This window comes from Ascaphus truei, chromosome 14 (assembly GCF_040206685.1).
Source record: "Ascaphus truei isolate aAscTru1 chromosome 14, aAscTru1.hap1, whole genome shotgun sequence".
NCBI lineage: Eukaryota > Metazoa > Chordata > Amphibia > Anura > Ascaphidae > Ascaphus > Ascaphus truei.
The window spans coordinates 49,452,856-49,471,496 of record NC_134496.1 but is presented as its reverse complement, the minus strand read 5'-3'; the positions used below and the strand labels follow the sequence as shown (position 1 = coordinate 49,471,496).

At 56.4% G+C, this 18,641-nt stretch overlaps 1 protein-coding gene across 1 annotated transcript in view; it reads right to left on the bottom strand.

The window, feature by feature from the left end:
- Positions 1–18,641, bottom strand: part of CLCN2 (chloride voltage-gated channel 2) — a 111,356-nt gene that overhangs the window by 59,893 nt on the left and 32,822 nt on the right. Inside the window, 7 exon segments of the mRNA XM_075569437.1 lie at positions 7,007–7,132; positions 9,538–9,616; positions 11,169–11,246; positions 13,064–13,197; positions 15,338–15,466; positions 17,342–17,473; positions 18,139–18,301. Of these exon segments, the coding sequence (XP_075425552.1) occupies positions 7,007–7,132; positions 9,538–9,616; positions 11,169–11,246; positions 13,064–13,197; positions 15,338–15,466; positions 17,342–17,473; positions 18,139–18,301 (841 nt within the window).

Here is an 18,641-nt window from a genome sequence, read left to right as displayed (position 1 = left end):
TGCATTTCTATCCTGCGTATAACCCCGGGGCTGCATTTCTATCCTGCATATAACCCCGGGGCTGCATTTCTATCCTGCGTATAACGCTGGGGCTGCATTTCTATCCTGCGTATAACCCCGGGGCTGCATTTCTATCCTGCGTATAACCCCGGGGCTGCATTTCTATCCTGCGTATAACGCGGGGGCTGCATTTCTATCCTGCGTATAACGCTGGGGCTGCATTTCTATCCTGCGTATAACCCCGGGGCTGCATTTCTATCCTGCATATAACCCCGGGGCTGCATTTCTATCCTGCGTATAACGCTGGGGCTGCATTTCTATCCTGCGTATAACGCGGGGGCTGCATTTCTATCCTGCGTATAACGCTGGGGCTGCATTTCTATCCTGCGTATAACCCCGGGGCTGCATTTCTATCCTGCGTATAACCCCGGGGCTGCATTTCTATCCTGCGTATAACGCTGGGGCTGCATTTCTATCCTGCGTATAACCCCGGCACTGCATTTCTATCCTGCGTATAACCTCGGGGCTGCATTTCTATCCTGCGTATAACCCCGGGGCTGCATTTCTATCCTGCGTATAACGCTGGGGCTGCATTTCTATCCTGCGTATAACCTCGGGGCTGCATTTCTATCCTGCGTATAACCCCGGGGCTGCATTTCTATCCTGCATATAACCCCGGGGCTGCATTTCTATCCTGCGTATAACGCTGGGGCTGCATTTCTATCCTGCGTATAACCTCGGGGCTGCATTTCTATCCTGCGTATAACCCCGGGGCTGCATTTCTATCCTGCGTATAACGCTGGGGCTGCATTTCTATCCTGCGTATAACGCTGGGGCTGCATTTCTATCCTGCGTATAACCCCGGGGCTGCATTTCTATCCTGCGTATAACGCTGGGGCTGCATTTCTATCCTGCGTATAACCCCGGGGCTGCATTTCTATCCTGCATATAACCCCGGGGCTGCATTTCTATCCTGCGTATAACCCCGGGGCTGCATTTCTATCCTGCATATAACCCCGGGGCTGCATTTCTATCCTGCGTATAACCCCGGGGCTGCATTTCTATCCTGCGTATAACCCCGGGGCTGCATTTCTATCCTGCATATAACCCCGGGGCTGCATTTCTATCCTGCGTATAACGCTGGGGCTGCATTTCTATCCTGCGTATAACGCGGGGGCTGCATTTCTATCCTGCGTATAACCTCGGGGCTGCATTTCTATCCTGCGTATAACGCTGGGGCTGCATTTCTATCCTGCGTATAACGCTGGGGCTGCATTTCTATCCTGCGTATAACGCTGGGGCTGCATTTCTATCCTGCGTATAACCCCGGGGCTGCATTTCTATCCTGCGTATAACCCCGGGGCTTAATTTCTATCCTGCGTATAACCCCGGGGCTGCATTTCTATCCTGCGTATAACCCCGGGGCTGCATTTCTATCCTGCGTATAACCCCGGGGCTGCATTTCTATCCTGCGTATAACCTCGGGGCTGCATTTCTATCCTGCGTATAACCCCGGGGCTGCATTTCTATCCTGCGTATAACCTCGGGGCTGCATTTCTATCCTGCGTATAACCCTGGGGCTGCATTTCTATCCTGCATATAACCCCGGGGCTGCATTTCTATCCTGCGTATAACCCCGGGGCTGCATTTCTATCCTGCGTATAATGCTGGGGCTGCATTTCTATCCTGCGTATAACCTCGGGGCTGCATTTCTATCCTGCGTATAACCCCGGGGCTGCATTTCTATCCTGCGTATAACCCCGGGGCTTCATTTCTATCCTGCGTATAACCCCGGGGCTTAATTTCTATCCTGCGTATAACCCCGGGGCTGCATTTCTATCCTGTGTATAACCCCGGGGCTGCATTTCTATCCTGCGTATAACCCCGGGACTGCATTTCTATCCTGCGTATAACCCCGGGGCTGCATTTCTATCCTGCGTATAACGCGGGGGCTGCATTTCTATCCTGCGTATAACCTCGGGGCTGCATTTCTATCCTGCGTATAACGCCGGGGCTGCATTTCTATCCTGCGTATAACGCCGGGGCTGCATTTCTATCCTGCGTATAACCCCGGGGCTGCATTTCTATCCTGCGTATAACGCGGGGGCTGCATTTCTATCCTGCGTATAACGCGGGGGCTGCATTTCTATCCTGCGTATAACGCCGGGGCTGCATTTCTATCCTGCGTATAACCCCGGGGCTGCATTTCTATCCTGCGTATAACCTCGGGGCTGCATTTCTATCCTGCGTATAACCCCGGGGCTGCATTTCTATCCTGCGTATAACCTCAGGGCTGCATTTCTATCCTGCGTATAACCCCGGGGCTGCATTTCTATCCTGCGTATAACGCTGGGGCTGCATTTCTATCCTGCGTATAACGCTGGGGCTGCATTTCTATCCTGCGTATAACGCTGGGGCTTCATTTCTATCCTGCGTATAACGCGGGGGCTGCATTTCTATCCTGCGTATAATGCGGGGGCTGCATTTCTATCCTGCGTATAACCCCGGGGCTGCATTTCTATCCTGCGTATAACCTCGGGGCTGCATTTCTATCCTGCGTATAACGCTGGGGCTGCATTTCTATCCTGCGTATAACGCTGGGGCTGCATTTCTATCCTGCGTATAACCCCGGGGCTGCATTTCTATCCTGCGTATAACCCCGGGGCTGCATTTCTATCCTGCGTATAACCTCGGGGCTGCATTTCTATCCTGCGTATAACCCCGGGGCTGCATTTCTATCCTGCGTATAACCCCGGGGCTGCATTTCTATCCTGCGTATAACCCCGGGGCTGCATTTCTATCCTGCGTATAACACTGGGGCTGCATTTCTATCCTGCGTATAACCCCGGGGCTGCATTTCTATCCTGCGTATAACCCCGGGACTGCATTTCTATCCTGCGTATAACGCTGGGGCTGCATTTCTATCCTGCGTATAACCCCGGGACTGCATTTCTATCCTGCGTATAACCCCGGGGCTTAATTTCTATCCTGCGTATAACCCCGGGGCTGCATTTCTATCCTGCGTATAACGCTGGGGCTTCATTTCTATCCTGCGTATAACGCTGGGGCTGCATTTCTATCCTGCGTATAACCCCGGGGCTGCATTTCTATCCTGCGTATAACCCCGGGGCTGCATTTCTATCCTGCGTATAACCCCGGGGCTGCATTTCTAGCCTGCGTATAACGCTGGGGCTGCATTTCTATCCTGCGTATAATGCTGGGGCTGCATTTCTATCCTGCGTATAACCCGGGGGCTGCATTTCTATCCTGCGTATAACCCCGGGGCTGCATTTCTATCCTGCGTATAACGCTGGGGCTGCATTTCTATCCTGCGTATAACGCTGAGGCTGCATTTCTATCCTGCGTATAACCCCGGGGCTGCATTTCTAACCTGCGTATAACGCTGGGGCTGCATTTCTATCCTGCGTATAACGCTGGGACTGCATTTCTATCCTGCATATAACCCCGGGGCTGCATTTCTATCCTGCGTATAACCCCGGGGCTGCATTTCTATCCTGCGTATAACGCTGGGGCTGCATTTCTATCCTGCGTATAACCCCGGGGCTGCATTTCTATCCTGCGTATAACCCCGGGGCTGCATTTCTATCCTGCGTATAACGCTGGGGCTGCATTTCTATCCTGCGTATAACGCTGGGGCTGCATTTCTATCCTGCGTATAACCCCGGGACTGCATTTCTATCCTGCGTATAACCCCGGGGCTGCATTTCTATCCTGCGTATAACGCTGGGGCTGCATTTCTATCCTGCGTATAACGCTGGGGCTGCATTTCTATCCTGCGTATAACCCCGGGGCTGCATTTCTATCCTGCGTATAACGCTGGGGATGCATTTCTATCCTGCGTATAACCCCGGGGCTGCATTTCTATCCTGCGTATAACCCCGGCACTGCATTTCTATCCTGCGTATAACCCCGGGGCTGCATTTCTATCCTGCGTATAACCCCGGGGCTGCATTTCTATCCTGCGTATAACCCCGGGGCTGCATTTCTATCCTGCGTATAACCTCGGGGCTGCATTTCTATCCTGCGTATAACCTCGGGGCTGCATTTCTATCCTGCGTATAACCCCGGGGCTGCATTTCTATCCTGCGTATAACCCCGGGGCTGCATTTCTATCCTGCGTATAACCTCAGGGCTGCATTTCTATCCTGCGTATAACGCTGGGGCTTCATTTCTATCCTGCGTATAATGCTGGGGCTGCATTTCTATCCTGCGTATAACCCGGGGGCTGCATTTCTATCCTGCGTATAACCCCGGGGCTGCATTTCTATCCTGCGTATAACCCCGGGGCTGCATTTCTATCCTGCGTATAACCCCGGGGCTGCATTTCTATCCTGCGTATAACGCTGGGGCTGCATTTCTATCCTGCGTATAACGCTGGGGCTGCATTTCTATCCTGCGTATAACCTCGGGGCTGCATTTCTATCCTGCGTATAACCCCGGGGCTGCATTTCTATCCTGCGTATAACGCTGGGACTGCATTTCTATCCTGCATATAACCCCGGGGCTGCATTTCTATCCTGCGTATAACCCCGGGGCTGCATTTCTATCCTGCGTATAACGCTGGGGCTGCATTTCTATCCTGCGTATAACGCTGGGGCTGCATTTCTATCCTGCGTATAACCCCGGGGCTGCATTTCTATCCTGCGTATAACCCCGGGGCTGCATTTCTATCCTGCGTATAACGCTGGGGCTGCATTTCTATCCTGCGTATAACCCCGGGGCTGCATTTCTATCCTGCGTATAACCCCGGGGCTGCATTTCTATCCTGCGTATAACCCCGGGGCTGCATTTCTATCCTGCGTATAACCCCGGGGCTGCATTTCTATCCTGCGTATAACACTGGGGCTGCATTTCTATCCTGCGTATAACCTCGGGGCTGCATTTCTATCCTGCGTATAACCCCGGGGCTGCATTTCTATCCTGCGTATAACCCCGGGGCTGCATTTCTATCCTGCGTATAACCTCAGGGCTGCATTTCTATCCTGCGTATAACGCTGGGGCTTCAATTCTATTCTGCGTATAACCCCGGGACTGCATTTCTATCCTGCGTATAACGCTGGGGCTGCATTTCTATCCTGCGTATAACGCTGGGGCTGCATTTCTATCCTGCGTATAACGCTGGGGCTGCATTTCTATCCTGCGTATAACCCCGGGGCTGCATTTCTATCCTGCGTATAATGCTGGGGCTGCATTTCTATCCTGCGTATAACCTCGGGGCTGCATTTCTATCCTGCGTATAACGCTGGGGCTGCATTTCTATCCTGCGTATAACGCTGGGGCTGCATTTCTATCCTGCGTATAACCCCGGGGCTGCATTTCTATCCTGCGTATAACGCTGGGGCTGCATTTCTATCCTGCGTATAACCTCGGGGCTTCATTTCTATCCTGCGTATAACCCCGGGGCTGCATTTCTATCCTGCGTATAACCCCGGGGCTGCATTTCTATCCTGCGTATAACCTCGGAGCTGCATTTCTATCCTGCGTATAACGCTGGGGCTGCATTTCTATCCTGCGTATAACCCCGGGGCTGCATTTCTATCCTGCGTATAACCCCGGGGCTGCATTTCTATCCTGCGTATAACCTCGGGGCTGCATTTCTATCCTGCGTATAACCTCGGGGCTGCATTTCTATCCTGCGTATAACCCCGGGGCTGCATTTCTATCCTGCGTATAACGCTGGGGCTGCATTTCTATCCTGCGTATAACGCTGGGGCTGCATTTCTATCCTGCGTATAACGCTGGGGCTGCATTTCTATCCTGCGTATAACCCCGGGACTGCATTTCTATCCTGCGTATAACGCTGGGGCTGCATTTCTATCCTGCGTATAACCCCGGGGCTGCATTTCTATCCTGCGTATAACCTCGGGGCTGCATTTCTATCCTGCATATAACCCCGGGGTTGCATTTCTATCCTGTGTATAACCCCGGGGCTGCATTTCTATCCTGCGTATAACGCTGGGGCTGCATTTCTATCCTGCGTATAACCCCGGGGCTGCATTTCTATCCTGCGTATAACCCCGGGGCTGCATTTCTATCCTGCGTATAACGCTGGGGCTGCATTTCTATCCTGCGTATAACCCCGGGGCTGCATTTCTATCCTGCGTATAACCCCGGGGCTGCATTTCTATCCTGCGTATAACGCTGGGGCTGCATTTCTATCCTGCGTATAACGCTGGGGCTGCATTTCTATCCTGCGTATAACCCCGGGGCTGCATTTCTATCCTGCGTATAACCTCGGGGCTGCATTTCTATCCTGCGTATAACGCTGGGGCTGCATTTCTATCCTGCGTATAACGCGAGGGCTGCATTTCTATCCTGCGTATAACCCCGGGGCTGCATTTCTATCCTGCGTATAACCTCGGGGCTGCATTTCTATCCTGCGTATAACGCTGGGGCGGCATTTCTATCCTGCGTATAACGCGGGGGCTGCATTTCTATCCTGCGTATAACCCCGGGGCTGCATTTCTATCCTGCGTATAACGCTGGGGCTGCATTTCTATCCTGCGTATAACGCTGGGGCTGCATTTCTATCCTGCGTATAACGCGGGGGCTGCATTTCTATCCTGCGTATAACCCCGGGGCTGCATTTCTATCCTGCGTATAACGCTGGGGCTGCATTTCTATCCTGCGTATAACGCGGGGGCTGCATTTCTATCCTGCGTATAACCCCGGGGCTGCATTTCTATCCTGCGTATAACGCGGGGGCTGCATTTCTATCCTGCGTATAACCCCGGGGCTGCATTTCTATCCTGCGTATAACCTCGGGGCTGCATTTCTATCCTGCGTATAACCTCGGGGCTGCATTTCTATCCTGCGTATAACGCGGGGGCTGCAGAATAGAGAGAGAATGTGGAAGTCGCATGATGAGGGTGAGCAGACATATGGGGGTTATTCATTAGACCGGGATAGTGCTGATCGGGCGGCTGCAGACATTGAATAGGCGTTTCCGCACAGTGTTCCCCGCAGGACGTGGCACCACATTTACCTTCGTCTTTGTTCCACACGGCGAGGACACGGAATATAAATGCACTGAACGTGGCAGCAAAAAAACCACGCCAGTAATTTCTAACGGCGAAAAACGTTGAGGTGACTTCAATACTGAACAGGACTCCTGAAATCAGGAGAGGAGACACTTAATACCCCTCACACGCCTCCTCCTGTGTCCTCCCCCCTCACACGCCTCCTCCTGTGTCCTCCCCCCTCACACGCCTCCTCCTGTGTCCTCCCCCTCACACGCCTCCTCCTGTGTCCTCCCCCTCACATGCCTCCTCCTGTGTCCTCCCCCCTCACACGCCTCCTCCTGTGTCCTCCCCCCTCACACGCCTCCTCCTGTGTCCTCCCCCCTCACACGCCTCCTCCTGTGTCCTCCCCTCACACGCCTCCTCCTGTGTACTCCCCCCTCACACGCCTCCTCCTGTGTCCTCCCCCCTCACACGCCTCCTCCTGTGTCCTCCCCCTCACACGCCTCCTCCTATGTCCTCCCCTCACACGCCTCCTCCTGTGTCATCGTCCCTCACACGCCTCCTCCTGTGTCCTCCCCCCTCACACGCCTCCTCCTGTGTCCTCCCCTCACACACCTCCTCCTGTGTACTCCCCCCTCACACGCCTCCTCCTGTGTCCTCCCCCCCTCACATGCCTCCTGTGTCCTCCCCCCTCACACACCTCCTCCTGTGTCCTCCCCTCACACGCCTCCTCCTGTGTCATCGTCCCTCACACGCCTCCTCCTGTGTCCTCCCCCTCACACGCCTCCTCCTGTGTCCTCCCCTCACACACCTCCTCCTGTGACCTCCCCCCTCACATGCCTCCTCCTGTGTCCTCCCCCCTCACACACCTCCTCCTGTGTCCTCCCCTCACACGCCTCCTGTGTCCTCCCCCCTCACACGCCTCCTCCTGTGTCCTCCCCCTCACACGCCTCCTGTGTCCTCCCCTCACACACCTCCTCCTGTGTCCTCCCCTCACACGCCTCCTGTGTCCTCCCCCCTCACACGCCTCCTCCTGTGTCCTCCCCCCTCACACGCCTCCTGTGTCCTCCCCTCACACACCTCCTCCTGTGTCCTCCCCTCACACACCTCCTCCTGTGTCCTCCCCTCACACACCTCCTCCTGTGTCCTCCCCTCACACGCCTCCTGTGTCCTCCCCTCACACGCCTCCTCCTGTGTCCTCCCCTCACACGCCTCCTCCTATGTCCTCCCCTCACACACCGCCTCCTGTGTCCTCCCCTCACACGCCTCCTGTGTCCTCCCCTCACACGCCTCCTCCTGTGTCCTCCCCTCACACGCCTCCTCCTGTGTCCTCCCCTCACACACCGCCTCCTGTGTCCTCCCCCTCACACGCCTCCTGTGTCCTCCCCTCACACGCCTCCTCCTGTGTCCTCCCCCTCACACGCCTCCTCCTGTGTCCTCCCCTCACACGCCTCCTCCTGTGTCCTCCCCCTCACACGCCTCCTGTGTCCTCCCCTCACACGCCTCCTCCTGTGTCCTTCCCCCTCACACGCCTCCTGTGTCCTCCCCTCACACGCCTCCTCCTGTGTCCTCCCCTCACACACTTCTTCCTGTGTCCCTCTCACACGCCTCCTCCTGTGTCCTCCCCCCTCACACACCTCCTCCTGTGTCCTCCCCCCTCACACGCCTCCTCCTGTGTCCCCCTCACACGCCTCCTCCTGTGTCCTCCCCCCTCACACGCCTCCTCCTGTGTCCTCCCCCCTCACACGCCTCCTCCTGTGTCCTCCCCCCTCACACGCCTCCTCCTGTGTCCTCCCCCTCACACGCCTCCTCCTGTGTCCTCCCCCTCACACACCTCTTCCTGTGTCCCCCTCACACGCCTCCTCCTGTGTCCTCCCCCCTCACACGCCTCCTCCTGTATCCCCCTCACACGCCTCCTCCTGTGTCCTCCCCCTCACACGTCTCCTCCTGTATCCCCCCACCTCACACGCCTCCTCCTGTATCCTCCCTCACACGCCTCCTCCTGTGTCCTCCCCCTCACACGCCTCCTCCTGTGTCCTCCCCCCTCACACGCCTCCTCCTGTGTCCTCCCCCTCACACGCCTCCTCCTGTGTCCTCCCCCTCACACAACTCTTCCTGTGTCCCCCTCACACGCCTCCTCCTGTGTCCTCCCCCCTCACACGCCTCCTCCTGTATCCCCCTCACACGCCTCCTCCTGTGTCCTCCCCCTCACACGTCTCCTCCTGTATCCCCCCACCTCACACGCCTCCTCCTGTATCCTCCCTCACACGCCTCCTCCTGTGTCCTCCCCCTCACACGCCTCCTCCTGTGTCCTCCCCCTCACACGCCTCCTCCTGTGTCCTCCCCCCTCACACGCCTCCTCCTGTGTCCTCCCCCTCACACGTCTCCTCCTGTATCCCCCCACCTCACACGCCTCCTCCTGTATCCTCCCTCACACGCCTTCTCCTGTATCCCCCCTCACACGCCTCCCCCTGTATCCTCCCTCACACGCCTCCCCCTGTATCCCCCCTCCCACGCCTCCCCCCTTTCTCAGACTCTCTCTCCAACGCCTTACCTCCGATAGGAGCAGCGAAGCAGCACCCGACCCCCACAGCACAGGCAGCCGCCAGCATCTCGATGTTACGAGATTCGTTCTGAGAAGAGATATCCAATCATGTGCAGCGCCCGAGACCGCCCCGCACCGCCCGAGACCGCCCTGCACTGCCCGAGACCGCACCGCCCGAGACCGCCCCGTGCTGTGCCAGAGACCACCCGCACTGCTAGAGACCGCCCCGCACCGCCAGAGACCGCCCTGCCAGAGACCGCCCCGCACCGCCAGAGACCGCCCGGCACCGCCAGAGACCGCCCGGCACCGCTAGAGACTGCTCCGCACCGCCAGAGACTGCTCAGCACCGCCAGAGACCACCCCGCACTGCTAGAGACCGCCCCGCACTGCTAGAGACCGCCCGCACTGCTAGAGACTGCTCCGCACCGCCAGAGACTGCTCCGCACTGCTAGAGACTGCTCCGCACTGCTATAGACCGCCCGCACTGCTATAGACCGCCCCGCACTGCCAGAGACCGCACCGCCAGAGACTGCCCCGCACCGCCAGAGACTGCCCTGCACCGCCAGAGACTGCCCCGCACTACCAGAGACTGCTCCGCACTGCCAGAGACTGCTCCGCACTGCCAGAGACTGCTCCGCACTGCCAGAGACTGCTCCGCACTGCTAGAGACCGCCCCGCACTGCTAGAGACCGCCCTGCACCGCCAGAGACTGCTCTGCACTGCCAGAGACCGCCCCGCACCGCCAGAGACTGCCCCGCACCGCCAGAGACTGCCCCGCACCGCCAGAGACTGCTCTGCACTGCCAGAGACCGCCCCGCACTGCCAGAGACCGCCCCGCACCGCCAGAGACTGCTCCGCACTGCCAGAGACTGCCCCGCACCACCAGAGACCTCACCGCCAGAGACTGCACCGGCAGAGAGAGCCCCGCACCGCCAGAGACTGCCCCAGACGCGACCACCAGAGACCGCCCTGCACTGCCAGACACTGATCCGCGCCGCCAGAGACTGCTCCATCCAACCGGAGACCGCCAGGGACCGCGTTGCACTGCCAGAGACCGCCCCGCACTGTGCCAGAGACCGCCCCGTACGGGACCGCCCCGCGCTGTGCCAGAGACCGCCCCGCACTGTGCCAGAGACCGCCCCGTACGGGACCGCCCCGCGCTGTGCCAGGGACCGCCCCGTACGGGACCGCCCCGCGCTGTGCCAGAGACCGCCCCGTACGGGACCGCCCCGCGCTGCGCAAGAGACCGCCCCGTACGGGACCGCCCCGCGCTGTGCCAGGGACCACCCCGTACGGGACCGCCCCGCGCTGTGCCAGAGACCGCCCCGTACGGGACCGCCCCGCGCTGTGCCAGAGACCGCCCCGCGCTGCGCATGAGACCGCCCCGTACGGGACCGCCCCGCGCTGTGCCAGAGACCGCCCCGCGCTGCGCATGAGACCGCCCCGTACGGGACCGCCCCGCGCTGTGCCAGAGACCGCCCCGCGCTGTGCCAGAGACCGCCCGCGCTGCCAGAGACCGCCCGCGCTGTGCCAGAGACCGCCCCGCGCTGTGCCAGGGACTGCCCCGCGCTGTGCCAGAGACCGCCCGCGCTGCCAGAGACCGCCCGCGCTGTGCCAGGGCGCACCCCTGATGTACGTACCTCATATATTCCTCCAAAGAGAGACATGAACTTGCTGAGCAGAGCAGCCCACAGACTGGCGATGTGAACAAAGGGACCCTGAGAGGGAGCAGAGAGAGCAGCGGATTAACCCCTGAGAGGGAGCAGAGAGAGCAGCGGATTAACCCCTGAGAGGGAGCAGAGAGAGCAGCGGATTAACCCCTGCGAGGGAGCAGAGAGAGCAGCGGATTAACCCCTGGGAGGGAGCAGAGAGAGCGGCGGATTAACCCCTGAGAGGGAGCAGAGAGAGCAGCGGATTAACCCCTGGGAGGGAGCAGAGAGAGCAGCGGATTAACCCCTGGGAGGGAGCAGAGAGAGCAGCGGATTAACCCCTGGGAGGGAGCAGAGAGAGCAGCGGATTAACCCCTGAGAGGGAGCAGAGAGAGCAGCGGATTAACCCCTGGGAGGGAGCAGAGAGAGCGCGGATTAACCCCTGGGAGGGAGCAGAGAGAGCGGCGGATTAACCCCTGGGAGGGAGCAGAGAGAGCGCGGATTAACCCCTGGGAGGGAGCAGAGAGAGCAGCGGATTAACCCCTGGGAGGGAGCAGAGAGAGCAGCGGATTAACCCCTGGGAGGGAGCAGAGAGAGCAGCGGATTAACCCCTGGGAGGGAGCAGAGAGAGCAGCGGATTAACCCCTGAGAGGGAGCAGAGAGAGCAGCGGATTAACCCCTGGGAGGGAGCAGAGAGAGCAGCGGATTAACCCCTGGGAGGGAGCAGAGAGAGCAGCGGATTAACCCCTGGGAGGGAGCAGAGAGAGCAGCGGATTAACCCCTGGGAGGGAGCAGAGAGAGCAGCGGATTAACCCCTGGGAGGGAGCAGAGAGAGCAGCGGATTAACCACTGGGAGGGAGCAGAGAGAGCAGCGGATTAACCCCTGAGAGGGAGCAGAGAGAGCAGCGGATTAACCCCTGGGAGGGAGCAGAGAAAGCGACGGATTAACCCCTGGGAGGGAGCAGAGAGAGCGGCGGATTAACCCCTGGGAGGGAGCAGAGAGAGCAGCGGATTGACCCCTGGGAGGGAGCAGCGGATTAACCCCTGAGAGGAAGCAGAGAGAGCGACGGATTAACCCCTGAGAGGAAGCAGAGAGAGCGGCGGATGAATAGAAAGAGGAGTGGGGGCGTTAACATTATTTTCTAGGTAAGTTCTAGATGATATTACTGAATGTGCTTCTCAAACAGTTTGCCGAGTGTATCATATCTTGATCAAACAAATAAATGCCGTTCTAGATCATATACTGTATGTGTCAGATTATATTCTAGAGATTATATTCTAGAGATTATATTCTAGAGCAGAATCAGACATTTGGTTGCGCACTTTTTTGCAGCGACCAAGTTAGCGTCGGCGTTTGGCACAGAGGGATCCTTCACCGCCGTCGGACGTTTCGCCAATAAGGTATGTTAACTTAATGGGTTTTAGCGGTTAGAGTCGGGGGTTAAAGATAGGGGGTTTTAGGATAAGGGGTTAGGTTTGTAGGGTAATGGATTTATGGTAAGGGCGTAAGGTTTTTAGGTTGGGGGTAGCATTAGTATTTGGGGTTAAGATTAGGGTTTGTTTAGGGTAAGGTTAGGGGCTTACCTTGGCAGAGAAATGGCCGGCGGCGAGGTGAGTCGCGGCAAAACAACCGTAACCAAATGTCCTGCACCGATTATAGAGCGGGTTCTGTATAGTATATCTTGGTGTGATTGTATAGACTTACCATTGGCAACACAATATATCCATTTTTATACTGTTCGATCTAGACCACATAACAGAACATGGTTCCAGATCATGCTACTTGGTTTTGATGATCATTGCCACCTAGCTCTGAATAGAACATGAGAGGGACAGGGTTCTAGGGTCCCTTCCATGTCCCCCTGAGACGAGAAGGGCAGACTTACCTCCTTGCCCAGAGGCATCCCGCTGCCCAAGGCGCACGTCAGCCCAATGACTTTGGCAATTAACGTTTTCAGGGTGAGATATTCCTTCAGCACAACACCACGTAAAATAGTCTTCATCTCGGGTATACCGGAACCTGGGAGAGAAGGGAGAACCTGTGAGGACGGAGGGAAGGAGAGGAGAAGGGAGGGGAGGGGAGGAGAGGAGAGGAAAAGGGAGGGGAGGAGAGGAGAAAGGAGGGGAGGGGAGGAAAAGGGGGGAGAGCAGGGAGAACCTGTGAGGACCGAGGGAAGGGAAGGAGAGGGGAGGGAAGGAGATGGGAGGGAAGGCAAGGAGAAGGGAGGGGAGGGAAGGAGAGGATAAAGGAGGAGAGGGGAAGAAAAGGGGGGAGAGGGGAGAGCAGGGAGAACCTGTGAGGACCAAGGGAGGGTGGGAAGGAGAGGAGAAGGTAGGGGAGGGGTGGAGAAAGGAGAGGGGAGGAAAAGGGGGGAGAGGAGAGAGCAGACAATCTGTACGGGGCAAGGGGAGAGGAGAGAGAAGGGGAGAAGCGGTGGAGCAGAGAGGAGCACGTCCCCCACACACAGCGGCCCAGACTCACAGAGATTCATTAAGTGACTTGGAAGATACACATTAACGCAGGGGGGCCCAACGCCAGTCCCCAACACCCCCCAACAGATCAGATTTTAGGGATATCCCTGCTTCAGCACAGGTGGCTTAATCAGTGGCTCAGTCTTCAACTGCAACACGTGCTGAAGCAGTGATATCCTGAACCCCTGACCTGTCGGGGGGGTGTTGAGGACGGGAGTTGAGCGTAATGTGACATGAACCTACAGATGTAACAAGACTTACACACATGGACACAGCGACACACATGGACACAGTTACACACAGACACAGCGACACACAGACACAGCGACACACATGGATACAGCGACACACATGGATACAGTTACACACAGACACAGCGACACACATGGACACAGCGACACACATGGACACAGCGACACACATGGACACAGCGACACACATGGACACAGCGACACACATGGACACAGCGACACACATGGACACAGCGACACACATGGACACAGCGACACACATGGACACAGCGACACACACGGACACAGCGACACACATGGACACAGCGACACACATGGACACAGCGACACACATAGACACAGCGACACACATAGACACAGCGACACACATAGACACAGCGACACACATGGACACAGCGACACACATAGACACAGCGACACACATAGACACAGCGACACACATGGAGACAGCGACACACATGGACACAGCTACACACATGGACACAGCGACACACATGGACACAGCGACACACATGGACACAGCGACACACATGGACACAGCGACACACATGGACACAGCGACACATGGACACAGCGACACACATGGACACAGCGACACACATGGACACAGCGACACAGATGGACACAGCGACACACATGGACACAGCGACAAACATAGACAAAGCGACACACATAGACACAGCGACACACAGACACAGCGACACACATAGACACAGCGACACACATAGACACAGCGACACACATAGACACAGCGACACACATGGACACAGCCACACACATGGACACAGCCACACACATGGACACAGCGACACAGCGACACACATGGACACAGCGACAAACATAGACACAGTGACACACATGGACACAGCGACACACATGGACAAAGTGACACACACAGGCACAGGGACACACAAATTGACACACACAGACACAGTGACACACAAATTAACACACACAAACACAGTCATACACACACTAAGGTATGAATACACACAATGATGCACACAGTGACATGCACACACAGTGATACACACATACACAGTGACACACACACAGTGACACACACACACACACACAGACAGTGACACACACAGTGACACACACACACACACAGTGACAAACACGCACAAACACACAGTGGCACACACACACACAAACCTAGGGATAAATACACAGTGACACACACACAGTGAGAGACACACCAAGGTATGAATACACACAATGACGCACACACAGTGATACACACATACACAGTGACACACACATACACAGTGACACAAACCTAGGGATAAATACACCACAGTGACACACCCACACAGTGAGACTCACCAATGTATGAATACACACAATGACACACACACAGTGACAAACAGTGACACGCACACACAGTGACACGCACATACACAGTGACACGCACACACAGTGACACGCACATACCCACAGCCTGAGGGGCGAGGATCTGTGTAAATCCTGCAGAGAACGTGATGAGGACGACGGGATATGTTACCCACGCCAAATACTGCAGGAAAACATTACTGTTCAGCCCCTGGTACATCCACTTCTGAGCTGTGACAGAGAGAAGGGCAGGGGGGGGGAGAGAGGAGGGCGGGGGGGGGGGGGGGGGAGAGAAGGGAGGAGATGGAGGGGTGAGAGAGGGAAGGGGGAGAGGTGGGAAGAGGAAATAGCGAGGAGGGGGTAGATGGAAGTGAGAGAGAGGGGGAAAGAAAGAGAAGGGGGAAGGGAAGAGAAAGGTTTTGGGGAGAGGGGTGGGGGGCGGAGAGAGGGAGGATGAGAGGTAGTAGGGAGAGGGAACAGAGAGAGGGAGGGGTAGAGCAAAGAGAGGGGGACAGAGAGAGGGAGGAGAGAGCAAAGAGTGGGGGACAGAGAGAGGGATGGGGGAGAGAGTGGCAGAGATGAGGAAGAGAGGGGAAGGAGAAGGGAAGGAAGGAGGGAGTGGAAAAAGGGAGAAATGGGGGGTAGGAGAGAGGGGGAAATGAGGAAGAGAGAAGGGAGGGAAACAGGAGGGAGTGGAAAAAGAGGGAGAAGGAACAAGAGAGATAGGCAGGAGGAGTGGAAGTGAAAAAAAGGGGGGAGAAATGGGGGTGGGAAAGGAAAGAGGCAGAGAGGGGGAGGGATGGAGAAGGGAGAGGAAAATTTAGATGGGGAGAGAGGAAGATGTTGGAAGGAAAAGGGGGAGAGAAAATGTGAAACGCGCATTAGAACATAAAGATTAGTGTATCGTTAGTACAGAGCTGTACCTCCTACTCTCGTTATCGAGATCTCTCGTTAGCAGCTAATTGGAATGGGACTCTTTCGGCATTGGGAAGGTCTCTCTCTCTCTCTCTTGGGATTGGGAAAGTCTCTCTCTTGGGATTGGGAAGATCTCTCTTTTGGGATTGGGAAGGTCTCTCTGTTTTGGGATTGGGAAGGTCTCTCTCTTGGGATTGGGAAGATCTCTCTTTTGGGATTGGGAAGGTCTCTCTGTTTTGGGATTGGGAAGGTCTCCCTCTCTTTTGGGATTGCGAAAGTCTCTTGGGATTGGGAAGGTCACTCTCTTGGGATTGGGAGGGTCACTCCCTTGGGATTGGGAGGGTCACTCCCTCTTGAGATTGGGAAGGTCTCTCTCTTGAGATTGAGGGGTATTCTCTGTGTGGGAGGGGGATTCTCTCTTGGGATTTGCAGGTGTCCCTCTCGGGATTGTGGGGGTCTCTCTTTTGGGATTGGGAGAGTTATATCTCTAGGGATTGGGATGGATTTTTGGGACTGGGAGGGTCACTCTCCCTTGGGATTGGGAGGGTCACTCTCTTGGGATTGGGAGGGTCCCTCTCTTGGGATTGGGAGGGTCGCTCTATTTTGGGATTGGGAGGGTCACTCTCTCGGTATTGGGAGGGTCCCTCTCTCTTGGGATTGGGAGGGTCACTCTATTTTGGGATTGGGAGGGTCGCTCTCTCTTGGGACTGGGAGCGTCACTCTCTCGGTATTGGGAGGGTCGCTCTCTCTTGGGATTGGGAGGGTCGCTTTCTCTTGGGATTGGGAGGGTCGCTCTCTCGGGATTGGGAGGCTCACTCTCTCTCTTGGGATTGGGAGGGTCACTCTCTCTTGGGATTGGGAGGGTCACTCTCTCTTGGGATTGGGAGGGTCGCTCTCTCTTGGGATTGGGAGGGTCACTCTCTCTTGGGATTGGGAGGGTCGCTCTCTCTTGGGATTGGGAGGGTCCCTCTCTCTTGGGATTGGGAGGGTCACTCTCTCAGGATTGGGAGGGTCGCTCTCTCTTGGGATTGGGAGGGTCACTCTCTCTTGGGATTGGGAGGGTCGCTCTCTCTTGGAATTGGGAGGGTCACTCTCTTGGGATTGGGAGGGTCACTCTCTCTTGGGATTGGGAAGGTCACTCTCTTGGGATTAGGAGGGGTCTCTTGGAATAGGAAGGGGTTCCTCGCTCACCTTGCAGGCAGATGGCGATAGTGAAGTCCATGGCCCAGCTCACCAAAGCCATCACCAAACCCAAGAGAATGAGGAATATCCAGTCCTCCCCAACCCGGGACAGCAGGAGCTTCTGAGAGTGCACGCAGAAGACTGAGGGACAGCAAGACACAGCTTTAAACTGACTGAGAGACAGCCATGCATGTCACTGACATCTCACTGCTCCTGTGTGTGTCACTGACCCCTCCCTGCTCCTGTGTGTGTCACTGACCCCTTCCTGCTCCTGTGCATCAATGACCCCTCGCTGCTCCTAATAAGGTAACACCCCTCCGCGGGGTGCCATGCGAAGTCACGGTAAATACAGCATCCTTCTGCGTCCCCCCCCCTTTCTCACATACTTCTTCCCCCCCCCTCTTTCTCACATACTTCTGCTTCCCCCCTCTTTCTCACATACTTCTGCGTCCCCCCCTTTCTCACATACTTCTGCGTCCCCCCCTTTCTCACATACTTCTGCGTCCCCCCCTTTCTCACATATGTCTGCGTCCCCCCCCTTTCTCACATACTTCTGCGTCCCCCCCCTTCTCACATACTCTGCGTCCCCCCCTTTCTCACATACTTCTGCGTCCGTCCCCCCTTTCTCACATACTTCTGCGTCCCCCCCCTTTCTCACATACTTCTGCGCCCCCCCCCTTTCTCACATACTTCTGCGCCCCCCCCCTTTCTCACATACTTCTGCGTCCCCCCCCCCTTTCTCACATACTTCTGCATCCCCCCCTCTTTCTCACATACTTCTGCGCCCCCCCCCCTTTCTCACATACTTCTGCATTTGGCACACCGACTTTCATCGTATTCCCGCAGTTCTGCCGCTCGGACGGTCTCCTCCTCTCCTCCGCCCGGTTTGACCTGACCTTTCCCCTGCCGGATCCGAGCTGCTTCCTCCCTGGCATAAACTCCGAGGTCCTGAGTGTACCGCCCGTACATCTGAGAGCCAAGCACACGGGTGTGAGACATATACACAGGACCCCGCACACGGCACATTACATGCATAGTATACACGGGACATTACACATGGCACGGCACACGGGAGACAACACACAAATCACAGTACACATGGGACAATACACGCGGGACATTACACACTATAATACACACGGGACATTACATACACACACACACACACACATATACACACACACACACACATGCACACACACACACACACACACACACACACACATATATACACACACACACATATACACACACGCACACACATGCACACACACACACACACATGCACACACATAGACAGCACATTGCC